A 20192-nucleotide genomic window follows, 5' to 3' on the forward strand; every position below is an offset into this window, starting at 1 on the left:
ACCAGAATCAATAATGATTAGAAAACCAATAGGATAGTAGAAGTTGTGGTAGAAGCAGGGTGGAGGTGGCGGGTGGGGTAGACTTAAAAAAAGGGAAATGGTAGAGGTCAACCCTCAGAGCCAGAACATACGTATGGGCAAGGTCATTATGAAGGTGATCAGGAACTCTCAGGGAGTGCCTAGAACAATCCACCATAGGGAGGATTCAGAGGACAGAGTGATTGAGGACAGCTCGGATTACTGATGTCTTAAGGGAATTGGATAGGCATCGCAAGGGGTGGTAGCAGCATTGCTGACAAAGAGGGTCCCCTTACTGCCTCGAAGGCATGTAAATTATCTTTCAATTTATAGGTTGTTCATGGCTAGCAACTCAACAGAACTCGATCAGTCATTTATTACACGTTGGTGTGGTGGGTTATAGCCAGTGTTGAAGGATGCATAATTTTGCCACCACATGTATTGTCAACTCTGGGAGGTCTGATATATCAATGAGAAGGGCATGCTGGGGAGAAGAAGAAATTGGGAGGGATCAGAACAGACGATGTCTACTCTAAACATTCACCCAATAGGTAGAAAAAGCTGAACAGGACCAAAGAGTATGGAAAAGATCCTGCGATCCACTCCACATGTCCTGCAGCGGTCATGGGGAAGGAGGTTAGCTCTATTGAGTTTCCAAGGAGACCAGTACCAACCGTTCAGGATTTTAAAAAGCAAGAATTCCAACCTGGACTCCCTGAGAGCACTGTTGTGGTTTACAAGCACAGTCATCCAGTTCTCCGGGGAGCAATCTTTCCCTAGGATGTCTGCCATGGAGTCTGGCTACATTAAGAGAAGAGTCAGATTGTAGGATTTTGATGAGGAACCCATATAAGCTAGAAAATATGCACCGGTATTGAGCCCAGTGCATGCAGGTCCTGGAGGTTGGGTGACAAGGGCAGTTCCAAAGAAAGTTTACCACAAGCAGCACGCAGACAGTAAGCTAGCTGGCGGTAGCACCAGAGGTCTGTATTCTGGAGCCCAAATTCCAGTTGCAATGCCGGATAGGTCTTGAGCTATTCACTGTCTTATACTTCATCCACTCGCCTCAGTCGACTGTTGTACCCAGAAGCCCAGTAAAATGGTTGCCCGTCAATGCGAATAGCAGCAATATACCGTAATTGAGTTTTGGTGGAGCAGTGGTGGTATGGCCATGAGCTTCTAGGCTGTGTTCCAGGCCACCACCATTACCAAAAAGATTGTAGTTTCAGGCTACCAAAGGGTTGGAGTTACAAACATACGGAGGTATAAACAGATTAAGAAGGGGGCGTTTTAAACACATACAAAATGGGGTCTCCTTACTGGGACTCATGAATGTGGCTAGGTGGCACAAATGAAAAGCCATGACATATGACATCATATGGGGTAGTCCGAGGCAGCCCACTCCCGTTTCTGCCCACAGCCGAAAAGCTCGTATTTTAGGTTGAAGCCCATTACATCAGTAGGATCTTATATCGGTCTTTATGCTTAGTAACAGCCGTCAAGGTATACGGAGGAACAAAATGCCAAAGAGATAGTTGAATCAGGGTGCCACAGCCATTTTTGCCATTTGTACCTTTACCTACAGTGACAAATTCAGGTGTGACTACGTTAGAAAGTCTTGATTAGTGAATTCCATCAATGGAAGCAGGTTGTTCTCTAACATGCCCAAACAACTTTTGCTGGTATCAATACCCAGACAGCAGAGCTCCTCTGGCATCCATTTCATATTATAACCTTGCATGTAACCGTTGGTAGTGACCGATGACATAGAAAGGGCCTTACTCTGTGATCAATTTATATTATAGCCTGGAGGGCCAGAGAAGTTGTATTTAATGGACATCAGCAGAGCTATGGAAGACAGGGGCAGGGAAAATAGAGCCAGAATACTGCCCGTTTAGATTAGGTCTTAATCTTTCTCGCGTCTGTGGGAATCATCACTTCTCTCGCCATGCATATAGAGGCCACTAGGGGTTCAAATGCCAATAGGAAGAGAAGGGGGGATAAGGGACATCTCTTGACCCTTGAAGTCTTACCATGTGCATGAAGTCCTCCTCCAAGCCCATACGAAACAGGATACAAAGGAGATAATTCCACTCCAAACCTTATCAGCTTCCTATGAAATCGCCTTTCTCTCCATCGTGTCATCTTTCGTCCACTATAAGAGGTGTGCCACTGTGCATAGGCAATTGGGAGAGCTACATCTGGGAAGGAACCCTACCTGGGATTCATGAAAAAGTTGGGGGACCGCTTTACCCAGGTGCATTGCCAGCATTTTAGCCATAACCTTCAGAACTACAAGAAGGAGAGAGATCTGGTAGTAGCTGGCACAGTCTAGTGGATATTTATTTTCCTTGAGAAGAAGGGTAAAGGGTCGCTTTATTAGATACAGCCCCCAAATAACCATTAGCCTCTGCCTCCAGGAAGGCTCGGGTTAAGGGTGCCACGACTTCTGTTTTATGAAAGATGTGAGTGGCTTCATGGGAAGGGTGTAGCCAGAGATCTTCAACTGGTATCGCTGTTACAAAGTGGTTGGGCTAACTAACATGCGGCCTTACAGGAGTAATTGGATTTTCTCCACTAGGATTTGAGAGTAAATATTGGGGTAGTTTAGAGCTCACTGGACTAGTACTGTTGATTTAAGCTGGACATGATTAGTTCCAATTGTTGCACGGCTTTTGAGATTTGCATCTACTGAATTGTCAGGGCATGATGTGTTAAAGGATATATTTAATGCACATTGACTGAAACAGTGATCATAACCAGATAGGATTTAAAGATCTTTACTTGGGATGAGGGAGAGCTGAGTGTTTTCCCTTCAAGGAACTTTCAAGTTAGGTTGAGGGAAATTATGTATTTTAAATCGCATTATGCAGGGATCACAGATCAAAAATATATATTTAATTAAAAGTTTTACAGAGGGTAAGGGGTTCTTCTCCAAATAATTTTCTAAAAAAGCTGGTGAAAAATAGGAAGACAACATAAATCATAATTACTTAGGATTAAAGTGTGGTTTAACTGGGCGTATTTGGGCTTCTCCCAAGGAAATTTCAAGAAACGGTGAGCCAAGTGACGCATTTTAGGTAACATCATGATCAGGTTAGTTACATAAGTCAAAGATATAGACAATTTTGAGGAGCGTTTTTAATAGTACCATTTTTTTATGTACTCATTTTGACCTTCTAACCTACAGACTTGCCCTAAATCATTTCCCTAACGTAACCAAAAACGGTATGATGGAAGCAAATCATTGAATCAACCTATACCACTCTTATTTTTTTTAATGCGTAACGTAAAGGATGACTATACAACGTGCTGTCATGTATGTAATGACCACATAAAATGCTGTTTACTTTCATCCACCCGCCAAATTCTGATTCTGTTTTGTAATTTGGGTTTTAAATGGACCTCATGCACACAATATTCAGGTAGTTTATGTAAAAGCTCAGTTCTTGTTCAATAAGTAAATCTACGGGGCCTCATTAATGAAAAGTGACGGATCGCTGCGTGAAAACAGCGATGCGTCACTTTTCACTGCGCACTCCTTGCGACAACAATGATGCGTCATATTTAATGTATGACGCATCATGTCGCAAGGACTTACAGATACGTCAGTATTTCTGATGTATCTGTAAGCGCAAAAGTGACGCATTGCTGGAGTGTGTCACAAAAGTGACGCAACTCCAGCAAAGCGTCCTTTCACACGGGGAAAGCCCCATGTGAAAGGGCTTGCGTCAGTCTTACGCCTGCTGTGAGGCAGGCGCAAGATTTTGACGCATCAGCATCCTAAAAGTGACGCAGTGAAATCTCATTGATTTCAATGCGTCACTATTACGAGGCTTTTTGCGGGGGAACGCCCCCTCTGCATACATTATACCTGACGCAGGTATAATGTGGCGCAGGGGTTTAAAAAGGGATGCATCTACCTAGATGCGTCACTTTTTAAATATGGCGCAACAAGGCGCATATTTTACGCCGCTGGTGCGTCACAAAAAGTGACGCACTGGCGGCGCAAAAGTGACGCAAGGCCTCATAAATAAGGGCCACAGCACTTTAAACTGGAGATGCTCTGGATGACAAAAGGCTGTTTTCTGTGAAGCATTCTGTTGTGCTCAAAACATTCTGTTGTGCCTAAAATTATGTCAAAGTTAAGCCTAATAAATGAGCATAAAATAACCTCGATGTTACCTGCACAGATACGGGGACACGCAAACACAGAATTACACTTGCAGTGCGTGCGTCAGCCCACCAATCTGTCTTTCTGGCAATGGAACCTGCTACCGGCATTAAACACAGTTTTCACTCCCGTAGACTTTCCACCTCCAAGGCTGTCTCTTTGGCATTGGTTAGGGAACCTGCTGGTGATAAGGTTTCTATGGCATCGCTTAGCTCTCCTGATTGCCTCTTTTGCCGGGGTTTCTCGCGTTGCTTTGTTCGTTACACAGAGACCTGAGTGTCTGGCGATATTTGAAGGGCTGTTTGAGCAGTGTTTACAGTTTCCTACTGGCAGGACACACAAGCAGGGCGGGCGAGACCACTGAATTCTGTGAGAGAGCCAGTTGGCTTATTGACGTGATGAAAATGCGTCCAGGGCCGGTGACACCGCACATGAGGGCAGGTGGAGTGGTATGCCTTGACAGAATGGAAACAGCACGGTAGGGAACCAGTGCCCTGCCTTTTTCAGTAGATAATTTAGAAATTAAATTGCAAATCTGAAGACGATCTGAAAAAAAACGGGCATGTACGTTTACTCATGACGTAAATCAGCACATAGTGCAATGCAGCCTTTGCTCTCAACAGCTCTCCTGTATATTTGTCGACAGAAAATAAATCTCAATGAAGTTACATCAGTGTTAATAAAGTAAGTGCCAGGGCTCTAGTTAGGAGACCTCTGCAGCTTGCTCCAACCATTGTCACTCCCAGCGTTGCCAATGACAGTACCTACACAACTACTAACCAGCACACTGCTACAAGTGTGACAATTCAGATTATTCCAGGCCCCGAAAGCTATCAAATTAGCTTGAGGGGCAGGTATTAGTCGTTTTAATGCATATGAATTCATAAATAATTGCAGGGCTGCTCATCTCTAAATTATACAAACAGCGCCACCAGGTGGAAGCTGTCATCAGTGCTGGTGTCGACAATTAAGTGCTGGTGCTGATAATTAAGCGCCCATGCCAAGCACCGGAAACCACTGGCTCAAAATAAGCACTGATTTAAAGGAGAGGAACCTGTGGTTGAACCTGAGCCGAATGGCAAATAATGAAATTGTATGTATTGGCACCCAGATTTGAGTAGCATATCACATGTGTATATCTTTTTTATGCATGACTTCCATTGGACGTCTTTATAGTTTACACCAGATTCTTAACGTACCAACAGTTGAAACAAAACTCGTTACCCAATGTTACTATGTCATAAAGGCCTTCCAGGCCAGGCTGGCGGGGCTCTCAGAGCCTGTGCACCAGTGCTGCGTGTCTGCTTTGATTGAAAGCAGACAGCACAGCTGCAAGCAAGGGAAGGAAGACCGTGAAGGTGGTGGGGGTTGGTTAAAGGTGGAAGGGAAGGTATGGTTTCACATTTGGGCTAGGGAGGAGACGCCATCTTATGTATGGAACCCCCTTTACTCACCAGCCCCTGCAAAGCAGTGGAAAGCAAGGGCAGAGATTTTAGGGCCATACATAAAATAAAACTATAGTTGGGTAAAAAGTGATAGATGGGGATGTTTTTTGCCTTGGGGTTTTGAGTGATGTCATTAAAAACTCTACTTTGCTCTTGTTTTCTATTTAATGTCACTTAGAACCCCTTGGCGAAAAACATTCCAATAAATCACTGTTACTCATCTATAATTCTGTATATTTCTAATAATTGTCCATTTCTATAAAGAAATATCCTCGTTGCCCTGTAGTCATGCAAGAGAGGTAGAGCTCTGCTTATGTAACACTCTTGGAGCCCCTTTACCATAGCACCTTATTGCAAGGAACTTAGGAGAGATGCTATCTTTTTGGGTACCTTGATAAGAGCAGAGTTACAACCCCATAATATCTATTCACGTACTATGTGGGTGATGGTACGGAGGAAAGACTGCTTGCTAATAAAATGCTTTCAACGTATTTGTTTACCAACTCTCAGCCCAATTGCCCAATGCCCTGAATCATTCCCTTTCTCACATATACACTGTTATATTTCTTGACTTGTTTCTTACTCCCCTGACACCAAATTTCAGGCAGTGCCTTGGGCATGAGCTCTTGCTACTTTCTTATAGCCATCTCCCCCACTATTGTACAGTCCACTAGACACCCATTCCCTTCGTAACTGGACTCTTTTCTGTACTGACTTTTCTCCTAATGCTGCTGCAGCGTAGGTAGCAGTGACCATATTCACCAGCTTCAAGCTCCAAAGCACCCACATAGACCAGAGACAGTGGGACCAATTCACAATGACATTTAGGAATACGTGAAGTAGCACTCCTCTAGTACTCTTTTAAGGTCTTGTACGTGCCTTCGTGAATTTGCAACAAAACATTTAAATGGGAATTTTCAATTCATGTTCATATACAGCTTTATAAACAGAATGGATTGTATCCTCTTTGCATTTTTAATAAAAGGGAGTGGCATATTTCAGGGCTAATTCACAAAGGCATGCAAGAGTACGTAAAATAGCACTCCCTTAGAATTGCTTCCCATATTCATAAATGTTTTTGTGAATCAGCCCCATTCGACTTTTTCTTTCAGTACTCATAGTAGAAAAAACAACCTGAGTAACGAATTGATGCAGTACCACAAAGAAGAGAATTCTATAGACGCCTTCTGCAGTTTAGTGGTGGTGTGCTGTGCTGCTATTAGATCGAGGTACCATGCAGGGCAGTCCTTCTCCCAGATAGTGCCCCAGGCAAAACCAAATTTGATGCCACTCGTGTTTATGCAAAAATACTTCACCCACTCTCTGCTTGTGTTGAGAGGAAATCCTCACACTACGCACTTACTGCCCGCTCCTCTTAGCCTACCCGGAATCACCAATATATATATGCTCTTGCCAGGCACTAGCGTAACAATTCTTGAGGGGGCCCGCTTGCAAGGTACTTGAGGGGCCCTCTCCAGACTCAATTGGGAGCTCATCGGGCAGAGTATTGTGCTGAGGGGGCCCCTGGAGCCTGGGGGCCCCCATGTACCGCGGGGGCTGCGGGGGCCTTTGTTATGCCACTGTTACCTCGGCACACCCAACATTTAATGCTTCATTGTTCATTAAATTTAAGCAAGAATCCTGAAACGATTTTGCATACTCTAATCACAGGATTCACAGGTATTCAAATTATTCTGGAGCATTTTTAGATTTATTAAACTTGTTAAGTTATTTTGTTCATTTTCAATGTTTTATATACAACACATGGACTGGACACGTGTCAAGTTGATGCGTTCAAGTCCTAAACAAAATATAAATCTTCTGTACTAAACAATATATAAATCTTCAGTAAGATGACAACAGTCCAATTTCCAGTGAAAAAAGAAACACAACAGCCGACATGTGTTCCGTCACGGTAAACGGACAAAATATCGAATACAAAATATCGAATAGAAATAATATCGAGTACAAAATATAGGCTGGACAGAATATCAAATGGACAGAATATAGACATCAAAAATATTGTTTTGAAGGTAAGTAATGTAATATCGAATTTTAAAATATAGTCAAAATATCGAAGTACATAATATAGGTTAAAAAAATATCGAACATTTAATAATATCTAATTTCTTATAGTGTATTTTATCTGTTAAAAGTGTTTATTTTTTATAATGTAATTTAATTAATGAATTTAATGTTATTTAAATTTTGCATAATTTAATTCTGTAGCGGGTTGTGGGTTTATAGGGGAATAGGGTGGGAAGTAATTTAACTATAATTAATTAAATATGTAAATTTATTTATTGGTATTTGTTTATAATTTATTGTTAATTAATTTTATTTTGTAATTAATTACATTTTAATTGCCAATTAATTTTATTTAATTGATTAATTGATAATTATGTTAATTTAACTAATTTAATTTCTGTACCGGGTTGTCGGTTTATAGGGGAGTAGGGTGGGAAGTAATTTAATCATAATTAATTAAATATGTTAATTTATGTAGTGTTATTTATTTATAATTAATTGGTAAATAATGTTTATTTGGTAATTAATTAAATTGTAATTGCCAATTAATTTTATTTATTGATTAATTGATAATTATGTTAATTTAATTAACTTAATTTCTGTAGCGGGTTGAGGGCTTATAGGGGAATAGGGTGGGAAGTAATTTAATCATAATTATTTAAATATGTTAATTTGTGTAGTGTTATTTATTTATAATTAATTGGTAAATAATTGGTATTTGGTAATTAATTACATTTTAATTGAGAATTAATTTTTTTAATTGATTAATTGATAATTATGTTAAGAATACCAATTTATTTTCTGTAGTGGATCGTGGTTTTATAGGGGAATAGGGTGGGAAGTAATTTAATTAACACTAATTACATATGTTAATTTTTTGGGGGTATTTATGAGATTTTAATTGTTAAGTAACTTTTTAATTACTAATTAATTGATTGTTAATTTGTAAATAATTAGTATTAATAGATAACTAATCGTAATGATTAAATTAAATTAGTATTTGTAATTAATTAATTATTATATTATATTAAATTGGTAATTACTTTTAATTAATTTGTTTATAGATATTAACATATATATATATTTTTAAATAATATATGAAGTATCTACTTTCCCTACTGTTGCACTCTCTGGAGTGGGAATAGTAATTTTTACCCCTACGCTATCCAACACTTTCCCTACTGTTGCACTATCTGGAGTGAGAATAGTAATTTTTACCACTACGCTATCCAACCCTTTCCCTACTGTTGCACTCTCTGGAGTGGGAATAGTCATTTTTACCTCTACGCTATCCAATGCCTTACCTACTGTTGCACTTTCTGGAGTGGAAATAGTAATTTTAACTCCTACGCTATCCAACGCTTTCCCTACTGTTGCACTCTTTAGAGTGGGAATAGTAATTTTTACCCCTACGCTATCCAACGCTTTCCCTACTGTTGCACTCTTTGGAGTGGGAATAGTAATTTTTACCCCTACGCTATCCAACCCTTTCCCTACTGTTGCACTCTCTGGAGTGGGAATAGTAATTTTTACCCCTACGCTATCCAACACTTTCCCTACTGTTGCACTCTCTGAAGTGGGAATAGTAATTTTTACCCCTACGCTATCCAACGCTTTCCTTACTGTTGCACTCTCTGGAGTAGGAATAGTAATTTTTACCCCAACGCTATCCAACGCTTTCCCTACTGTTGCACTCTCTGGAGTGGGAATAGTAAGTTTTACCCCTACGCTATCCAACCATTTCCCTACTGTTGCACTCTCTGGAGTGTAAATACTAATTTTTACCCCTACGCTATCCAACGCTTTACCTACTGTTGCACTCTCTGGAGTGGGAATAGTAATTTTTACCCCTACGCTATCCAACGCTTTCCCTACTGTTGCACTCTCTGGAGTGGGAATAGTAATTTTTACCCCTAGGCTATCCAATGCTTTCCTTACTGTTGCACTCTCTGGAGTGGGAATAGTAATTTTTACCCCTATGCTATCCAACGCTTTCCCTACTGTTGCACTCTCTGGAGTGGGAATAGTAAGTTTTACCCCTACACTATCCAACCATTTCCCTACTGTTGCACTCTCTGGAGTGTAAATAGTAATTTTTACCCCTACGCTATCCAACGCTTTACCTACTGTTGCACTCTCTGGAGTGGGAATAGTAATTTTTACCCCTACGCTATCCAACGCTTTCCCTACTGTTGCACTCTCTGGAGTGGGAATAGTAATTTTTACCCCTAGGCTATCCAATGCTTTCCTTACTGTTGCACTCTCTGGAGTGGGAATAGTAATTTTTACCCCTACGCTATCCAACGCTTTCCCTACTGTTGCACTCTCTGGAGTGGGAATAGTAAGTTTTACCCCTACGCTATCCAACCCTTTCCCTACTGTTGCACTCTCTGGAGTGGGAATAGTAATTTTTACCCCTACGCTATCCAACGCTTTCCCTACTGTTGCACTCTCTGGAGTGGGAATAGTAATTTTTACCCCTGCGCTATCCAACGCTTTTCCTACTGTTACACTCTCTGGAGTGGGAATAGTAATTTTTACCTCTACACTATCCAACACCTTATCTAATGTTGCACTCTCTGGAGTGGGAATAGTAATTTTACACTTCCGCTATCCTACGGTAATAATATTGGATATTTTTTAATTATATTATGTTACTATATATATATGTTTTAACAAATATGATTGTAAAAAAAAATTATAACTTTAATTAATTATGTAATTATTATAAGGCAATTTAACTATTTTAAAGTATATTTTAGTAAATAATTTTTAATATTAATTTAATTTAACATTGTTTTTAATGAAGTCGATAGTTTTACAAACTATATTGTTGTAAACAATATTTTTTACTCGATATTTTTGTACTTACCTGTTTGTAGATACAAAGTCGATATTCTGTCTGTCGATATTTTTTCGCCGATATTTTTGGTAGTCGATATTATGTCCCTCGATATTATGTCAGTGATCCGCCCGTCACATCCGTGACTTTTTCAAAGCTTGGCCACAAGAGTATGATGAGTCCCAAGAGAAGAATAGAATGTTTCTAATGACGGTGTGGATCAGTCTGAAATAGCGGTATGGTCAATCAGGTTATGGCATACTTCCTTGGTCAACTTTTTTCATAAGAGTGAAGAATCCAAAGTGTTGGAAGCTGTAAAACAGTTACATTGGCTTAGAATGCACGATGAAAGGCCCCTCTCTACTCTTTAGAACACACCACTTCCGCAGTCCTCTCTTGTCTGTAATGCGAGTTAGAAACTTCATCGATACCTTACTTTGCTACAGCACAGTGAAGCTATGAAGTTGTGATATTTAAATGAAACAGCTGCTCTTTGTATTTGTCGAGTCGCTTCTACTCTCTTGGAACTTGTCATACTCTTGTGCCCAACCCTTGAAAGAGTCACGGATGTGACGAAACACGTGTCAGCTGTTGTGTGTCTTTTCCAACGGAAATTGGACTGTTGTCATCTTATTGAAGATTTATATATTGTTTAGGGCTTGAACGCATCACCTTGGAATGTGTCCAGTTCTTGTACACAATGTGTTGTATTTAAAACATTGAAAATGAACAAAGGAACTTAACAAGTTTAATAAGTCTAAAAATGCTCCAGAATTATTTGAATACCTGCATTTCCTGTGATTAGAGTATCCAAAATCGACTCAGGATTCTTGCTTAATTGGAATAAACAATGAAGCATTAAACATTGGGGGTGCCGGAGTACATCCATCTGTAAAGTTATAGCATGAGGAACTTCTTTTAGATAACTGTGTACTCACACCTGAGGTAGTGGGGTGTTATGTTACCCTGAGTGACACCAAGACCTTGTATTTTTGTTAATTGAATTATACAAGTACTATAATGCCCGCAAAAATTTGCCTTTATCACTGAGGTGCGACTCTTCTTTCCACCACTACCCATCGCTAGCTTTGTGTAACTACCTGTGCCCCTCTGAATCTTTGCGCCCTGAGACTATGCCTATCTCGCCGAAGCCTGTGACTGCACTGCTACTATGGACCACTTAACTGTATTGTACCGTAGCTGGAGAAGAATGTGAACAGATTTTCTACATACGCCATGCAGCATCCAGTACTAAAATACAGGCACCATGTGATGAAAGAAAACCACATACAGCAACAAATGGCACCCCCGGTCCTGAGAGTACATCAATAATGGTGCCACCCTTTTAAGCAACAACATTACTAGCACACTGATATATTACTGCTCGTCATTAGTGTTTTTCTCAAAATGGCGGGCAAAGTAATGTTTACTGCTGAAAAATAATTAGGGCACATTTTAATGCTGCTGGCATGCAGAAGTCCCCTCAAAATGTATTTTGACATTTAAAGAGTATGGTGCAATGAAGCACATTCAAACAGATATTACTGCATCTCACTTCTTGTGTCCACCACAATTGGTGGAAGGTACTCCTGTTGACAAAAATTCCTTGACAACGTTTTTCTATGTGCTGCAACAAAGTTTTTCTTAACCAGCATTAGTTACCTTTTCTTGACCAACACTAAAGACAATGAGACATGATCCACTTTCCTACAAATGTTCACTGAACATCAAACAGTGCACGTGGAGGGAAGATACTGTGCATGGAGCAGTCAGTCTGGTCTCTTCCAGCTCAGGACACCTTCAGATCTGCTCCATCGGAGCCCGCCTCCGCGTCAGGTCGAGAAGGCCTGCATCGAAGGCCTGCATCGGCCAATCTTTCGCCTTCACTGAATTTCACATTGTTCATCCTGTCACGCTGTCCTTTTGATTGACATGACTCAAGCCATCAAAGGATGAAATTTGACCTGCCCACCCCCATCGATGTGTAAACTTGCCATGTCAGACACACACACTCGCTGACATAACCTGTCATGGTTGGAATACCAGGGAACACGTTGATACACCACACAAAGCATGCATTTTTTTTTTAGTTCTTCTGCTCACCGGATTATTGTACATCTGAAGGATCAGCTGCTTCACTCCGTACAGCGTGGGATGAGCCCAGGGCGAGGGATCCTGCCAGTGCCGGTTAAGATCAAACCCCATCAGCGAGCACCTAAATAAGGAAGAAAATCAGTATTGATTCATTAGGAGCTTCCATCACTTGAATGCAAAACGCCTACAGTCAGACTGCTAAGATCTTAAGACACGCGTGCAAGGGCGGGTAGTTCGAGACCCCCAACTTCCTGTACGAAAAAAAAAACAAAAGCAGAAAAGCAATTTTTCTTGCGCCTTAAAAGAAACAACAACACGCATCGAAATCCACTACATTTCTAAGCCTTAAAGCTTCTTGAGAATTGAACAACTTCCACTGATCCTCTGAACAGGGCGGCGCGGCCTCGTTTCCTGTTTTAATCTTTGCAAAAGTCTCGCAAACAGCAGCGGCCGCGAATAACACTGTCTATCAAATTCGCATGGATTTAAGTGTCATTCAAAATGTATATTTACTGGGGGGATGCCTTAAGTACGAGCCACACACACATGCAGAGCATTGGGCGAAGCTTATAGTGTGGAAGCCGAAGAGGGTTTACGTTGATTTTGTTCTGTTCCTGTTGTTTCTCCCTTGACAAATTTAAACCCACCCCAGCTACAGATTAGGAGGTTTGCAAATCGAACACCTTCGTTCATCATGCTCAGAATGATGCATACTGCCGAGTGGGGTTCATTCATCACAGCCCTCACATCAATCTCCCTTGATCTGTTTTTGTATTTTTTTTAATTCCAGAAAAGCTATTTATTTTGAACGTTTCATCTATTAAAATTTGTGTCCTGGGTGACTATATGCCAGAAACGCCAACACAGACTTGTTGTTTTGACAAAAGCGGAGAATTTTCTAGTTTATGTTGCGTGTTCGAAATTGATTTTACTATGGATTAATTTTTCTGAAGAAGGTAAATAAAATTTGGCATCCAGCCGGTCTTAGTAGTGCACTATACAATACTTTCAAGAATGTTTACTTTGTTGTGTGTTTTATTTCAACACACAAAACACGAAAACCGTGGGGCATATTATCAAGGGGGTTTATCTCCGCTTTTTTGGCTTTAAAAGCCAAGAAAGCGGAGATAAAATTATCTCCCTATTACCTAGCTGTCGCTAACACCAGTTAGCGACAGCTAGTAGGAGATAGCGACCATCTTGGGCCCCACTTTGCATGTCAGTGATATTTATCACTAATGATATGCAAAGTGGGCGCGCCAAGATGTTAGAGACTGAAAACAGTTGTTAACATCGCTATCTCCTATTACCAACTTTTGGAGATATTCGCGCTAAGCGCGAATATCTCCAAAAGCTAACACCTGCCCTGAGCAGTTCTTAGCCATGTTATCCAATGGGAGGTGGATAACATGGCTAAGAGCATTAGCTCCGTAATGCATGAATATCGCTGACTTTTCAGCGATATTCATGCATTGCGGCGATTTTTATCGCATTTGCAATAAACCTTGGTAATACCAAGGTTTATTTGCGGTAAAAATCGCCGCAGCTCAGCGGTAACTTTTTGTCTCTAACCAAGCAATAGCGATAATTATCGCTATTGCTTGGTAATACGCCCCCAGGTATTCTATAAGGAAACACAAAATATGACGTTAAGAAATAAAAACTACATACACTTGTACGTTCATTTGTTTCTACTTCTAAAATGTGCTATTTATATGATGGTGTTCCTGTCCTCTGTGTGAACCCAGAGTTTCTAAGTATGAGTCAGTCATCACTACAGTAAAAAAAAGAGAGCAGTGCAGAATGAATTCCCCTCAGAAGAGTTTATATACAAGCATCTAGGTCAAACATTGCAGGAAGGTTGAAGATAACATGCGTAGTCTTCCAGTTCTAGAAAGTAATCTCAGAATATAGGAGCATATTACCAACAACTAGCGATAATTATCTCTATGTTGGCTTAGCGGCAATATTATTATCGCCGAGGTTTGCCGATTTTTATCGCAGATAAACCTTGCTATTATCAAGGTTTATCTCAAAAGCGATAAAAATCGGCCGAAATGCATGAATATCGCTGAAAAGTCAGCGATATTCATGCATTACAGAGCTAATGTTCTTAGCCATGTTATCCACCTCTCATTGGATAACATGGCTAAGAACTGCTCTGGGCAGGCGTTAGCTTTCGAAGATATGCGCGCGTAGCGCGAAAATTTCCAAAAGTAGGTAATAGGAGATATCGATGTTAGCAACTGTTTCCAGTCACTAACATCTTGGCACGTCACTTTGCATGTCATTAGCGATAAATATCGCTGACATGCAAAGCAGGCCCTAAGATGATCGCTATCTCCTACTAGCTGTCGCTAACTGGTGTTAGCGACAGCTAGGTAATAGGGCGATAAAATTATCGTCGCTTTAGCGGGAAAAATTCCCGCTAAAGCGGCGATAAGGCCCTTGGTAATATGCCCCATAATCCCTGATCTTCTATGGATCTCTCTCAGTCCCAGGACTAAAAGGCAAAATGATAGACATTGAGGTCCTCCACCAGAGACCATTGCACTGTGTGATGATCGATGGTAGTGAAGCTAATTTCAGCAGTCAGAACCAATAGATTTTTTTTAACCAAAACAGAGATTACAGTTCTTTTTGCAGCTTAATGCTCATGTATGCAACATATGTCTTCCTTTATATGAAAGAGATGGAGCTACACGGCATATTCGGTCAAGGGGTTCATGATCATGTAATTGAATTCATAAATGCTAATCACATCGTTGGAGGAAACCTAATTCTAATTTCATCCCTCAAGATTGACCATAAAAAAGGTTTTAACAAGCTCAAGTAGAAAGTTTGAGGGCTGATTTACCTTAAATTGGGAATCTGAGGGAACCCAGAAAATGGATCCAAATATTATAACGGAATGCCCCTGCCACATTACTATTTAAGAATGAAAGATTGGAGGAATTCTTATTTTGAAAAAGGGGCAGAGTAAAGGTGTGCTGTATGCATATATAGGATCCCCTGCAAAAGGTATTTGCAATAATGTGAAATATGAAATGCCATAATGGTAGGAACACACTATTGACAATGATCTTCTTACATATACCCAAACTCTAAACTTTCTATATATATAATGAATAACACCAAAAGTATAAACTTCAACTGAGAATTTAAATCTAGAAAAAAACGGACAGCCTTGCACCCTGGTACAAGGGTGACTGCGTTGACGCATGGCAGCCAACTGTGCACCCGCGCAGAGGAAAGCAAAGGGATGCGTCATATTCTTGTGCAAATGGCGCATCCCTGTGCTCTGAAAGTGCTGCAGATTGGCGCAGCCAAAGGGCTTGAAGTGCCTCACTGCAAATAAGACCCTAAGGCCATTATCTATAACAAAGTAATACAGCGCAGTGCCGCAAACTATTTGGCTGTGCCATGCTGCGTTACTTTGGAAGCAAAGGGATGCGTCATATCTACAACAATATGATGGATCTCTTTGCTCTCTCCTGCACTGGCGCACAATTGACTGCCGTGCCCCTAAATGCTGTCATGCTTCATCATAGGGCGTGCAACAACATTCTGGTGCAGACCAGCGCTCAGAGTGGAGCAAAAAAGATATTTTTTAAGGGTAAAAAATTAACCCTGCAACAACTGGGATCCTCCAAACACAAAAAGTCTAAAACTACCTAAGCGAGTGCCCACTTAATTTTATTGTGGGTCCCTCTTGGCAGGATTAAAACATGTCAAGGGCAGGGTGCCATTTAAGTAAAAGGTAACAGATGTGTGTTTAATCTCACATGTCCTGGTTATGACAATCCCCCAAATTCGGTTTTCACTACTGTGAGGCCTACCCCTCTTATAGGCTAGCATTGGGAATTCCTTAACACTTTTAAGCTTTAATTCCTGATCAGAGAGTAGTAGCTTTTTCATATCTTTGCAATGGTAATGATATTCTCCACACTGGTGAAGTTGGATTTAACATTACTGTTTTAGAAATGCCACTTTTAGAAATCAGACATTTCGCTGCACATCCTGCTCTGTGTGCCTGCCAGCATGTGTTAGACTTGGCCCTTTTTGCAGGGTCATCCCTGAACTTTTTGTCTTCCTCCTGTTTTTTTTCTGACCTTGTGTTAGTGGTTTTAGGACTCCGGGCACTTTATCACTGCTGTCCAGTGTAAAGTGCATGTGTTCTCTATGGTAAACTTGGTAGGATTGGTCTACGGATGTTTGGCATATTTAATTTACCTATCAGTCCCTTGAAAAGTGGTATCTCAGATACCCAGGGCCAGTAAATTAAATGGTACTGGTGGGCTTGCAGCACTGCTTGTGCCACCCACCAAAGTAGCCTTTCAAACCTGTCTCAGGCGTCTGCCATTGTAGGAACTGAATGCGCAGTTTACTGCTGCTGTGATGTGGCACATAAAGTGGGTGCCACGTCTGTGACTTCCCTTTTACTACATATCAATCACCCCTAAGGTAGGCCCTAGCTAGCCCTATGAGCCAGGTGAGCTGTAGGTAAAAGGTAGGACATGTGCCTTAACTGTGTGGCATGTTTTGGTAGTGACAAACAGCCATTTTGGTTTCTCACTACTGCGAGGTTGCACTCTCATAGGAATGCATTTGGATCCCTGATTAGTGTTTCAGTGGTAATTCCTGATTTGAGATGAGTAGCTGGATCAAGTTTGGTATGTTTGGAATAGTGGTAATAAATGCTGCGTAACGGTGTGCTCAGATTTATTATCACTATTTTAGAAATGCCACATTTAGAAGTGGCCATTTCTGTGTGCTATGTGTCTTTGTGCCTGCCTGATGTGTATTGCATGTCTGGCTGTGGAGTAAAAGGGGCTGGGGAGGTTCAGTGGCTCCAGAGGGGCTGGGCGAGTCAGCGCCAGGCTGAATTGGCTGATCTGCATTTGGAGTACTGGGAGGAGTAGCCCCTAACTCTGAATAGATCTGTGCCTGCCTTGTGCAATGCTGGCTCCACCCCCATGGTGTGTCTGGGGCCAGGACCTACACTGTCAAAGGGGACTGTTGTGCACTTGTTAAGTGCCCCCCAAAACTGGTTTAAACTGTGTCCCCAAGCCCTGTGCCAGGGCAGAACAAATAACTTTACTGGTATAAATATTGGGGCTGTGACACCATAAAAATGGTTTGTCCTGCTTGGTGCTACTTTGGGCCGGCAGGTTGCCGGTCTGCCAGGAGGAACCGCTGCTGGGGATTGACCTGCTGCCCTGCTTGGCAGCTGAGTGGTCTGCTGTCTTAGAGCCCCAGTGCGTTGACCTGCCTGTGCACTGCTGCAGGAAAGTGCTACCTGCTCCCTGCTCCCTGCTGGTGTCTGCAGGTGTGAGCTTCTTAGAACGCTGCCCAGGTGGTGATTTGGCAGACAGTGCATGGTGAGCGCTTTTGCCTGAGCCCAAGAAAGGGGGCTCCTGCTGGCCAGCACCTATCTTTATTGCCCCTTTAAGCCAGTGCAGAGGAGCGCCCCGCATTTCATGCATTCTGAGGACAAGAGCAGGTGGGGGGCGCTTTGCTGCTCAGAGGGCCAAGACGGGGTTTGATGTATGAGGAAAGTGCGGTGTCCGCACCCCTGAAGGGTGTTGTGGGCATGTTTCCTGTTTTCTGCCTGCGGACACAGGAGGAAGCAGGTGGAAGTCAGACGAGATGAGCCTGACAGTGGGCGGGACATCACGCCTTCGAGAAAGGAAGGTGTGTCCGGGCAGGAAGCCAGGCGAATGATGCCTGGTTATAGGCAGGGTTCCCATGCTTGAGAAGAGCCCTGTGTGCTGAAGAGACCGGGCGAAGCGAGAAGAGGTCCGTGAGCTGGGCCTCCAGGCACACTGTTGGTGCCTGATTTCAGCCCCAGAGAAGCCCCGGTGAGTGGAGTCGGGGGGAGCACTGTTGGTGCCTGAAGATTTCCCCGCGAGAGGAGCCCCAGTGAGTGGGGCTAACAAGGCCCTGTTGCTGCTGGTACCTATTTCTACAGCTGCACCGCCGGATTGTGGGAATCTGCAACAACATGGGCATTTCTATCTTTGCCTAAGAGAAACAAGGGTGAGTTGCACCCTCGCCCCCTTTAATAGTACGGGCCGGTGGAAGCCATGTGCTCATAGACCCCAGGCTTTTGTCGACAGAGGACATTGCAGGGAAGCCCAAAGATGGGCCCCCGAGGAAGGTCAGTCGGCCTGGGATCACTTTGTGTTCTGGTGGAGCATAAGGACCTAAGATGATGTGTGCACCTTGCTAGTGTTACTGGGGTGCACTGCTGATTTAGGTGGAAGGCCTAATGTGTTTATGTTACATGCAATGTTGCCAGTAGTTACTGGTGGTTTTCACTAATTCTGTGTGTTCTAATGGTTATGACAGTGGCCTGATTTGCCATGTAATGTATATAATACCCTGTACAGTAATACCTAGTGCCAGGTGGCACAGTGCATATGTAATTATGCTCTGCTATGTTTTATGGATAATACAAAGGCTATTTTGATATAACCTTGTGTGGAGTTTCTTTTGTTGTGTGCCTAGTGTGTAGCTGCTGTGTGAGTGTGCAGCGCAAACGCTTTGCACATTGCTTCTGGGATACGCTGGACTGCTCTGCCAACCTAACAAGGGGTGAGCGAGGGTTATCTTCGGTGTGTAACTCCCTTGCCCTGACTAGAGTGGTGGTTTCTGCCTGACTTAGGAGCTTGCCCTAGCCAACCAGAAATCCCATTTCTAACAGCCTGTCTCCGATACATGTTTGTGGTGGGTGACATCTACACCTTGTGCATTCCCTCTAGACAGCCACAACACAGGAAGGATAGGTGTGTCTGAGTACACACGTCTGCATTCTGATGGCCTTGCCTGGACAGGATGGAAAGGAGAGGCTAACACTTCACTTGAATGTACCCACACACAGCACTAATTACCCCCCACAGATAGCCTGGCAAACAGCACTGGGTTGAAAAGGATATTTGTGCACTTCAGAGAGCAGTTTTGAAGTCACTCCCACAACGAAGGCAATTTTAGGTATACGTACTGCGTCTCTGACCCCCTAAAATCAGAAACTACTGGACTTGTAACTGAAGCTCTGCCAGAAGAATTGTTGTGCTGCTTAATGGACTCAACTTGGGAGACACAGAGTATCTAATACTCAGCTTGAAAGAGTGATGGGCTACTATCGCTCAGCATCCATCAGTATCAGTTCACTCTACTAAAAACCATAAAACGTGGCATGAGGCACTCTATCAATGTAGGAGTAAAATATGAGGGATTGCATATTGAAATTTCAGAGATATCCCTGTCCCTCCCAGTTGTGAAACTTGTCAGAAGCTGACAATCTTCTCTAATTCAGCTTTATATCAAAACGCAGTACAATATCACCAATCATACAAAGCAAAGAACATTGGTTAAGAATCTGAGACATAGTCCCAAAACTGCAGTGACACTATTGGACCTCTCTGCTGCCTTTGACGTGGGAGATCATGTAATACTCTTAACAGGCCTGGACGTTTCCTTTGGCATAGGTGGTAGAGCCCATGCTTGGATTCAATTCTATCCTACAAATAGAAACTAATTTGTCAAAGTTGTTCAATTCCCTTCTGGAAATTCCTCAGTCAAGATTGGA

At 42.2% G+C, this 20192-nt stretch overlaps 1 protein-coding gene across 1 annotated transcript in view; it reads right to left on the bottom strand.

The window, feature by feature from the left end:
• The window catches only part of LOC147747165 (cytosolic carboxypeptidase 6-like), a 2097334-nt gene that overhangs the window by 1511258 nt on the left and 565884 nt on the right, over positions 1-20192 (bottom strand). Inside the window, exon 3 of the mRNA XM_086936177.1 lies at positions 12611-12722. Within this exon, the coding sequence (XP_086792303.1) occupies positions 12611-12722 (112 nt within the window). The remainder of the gene's footprint in view (positions 1-12610; positions 12723-20192) is intronic.

This window comes from Lissotriton vulgaris, chromosome 1_1, assembly GCF_964263255.1.
Source record: "Lissotriton vulgaris chromosome 1_1, aLisVul1.2, whole genome shotgun sequence".
Taxonomy (NCBI): Eukaryota; Metazoa; Chordata; class Amphibia; order Caudata; family Salamandridae; genus Lissotriton; species Lissotriton vulgaris.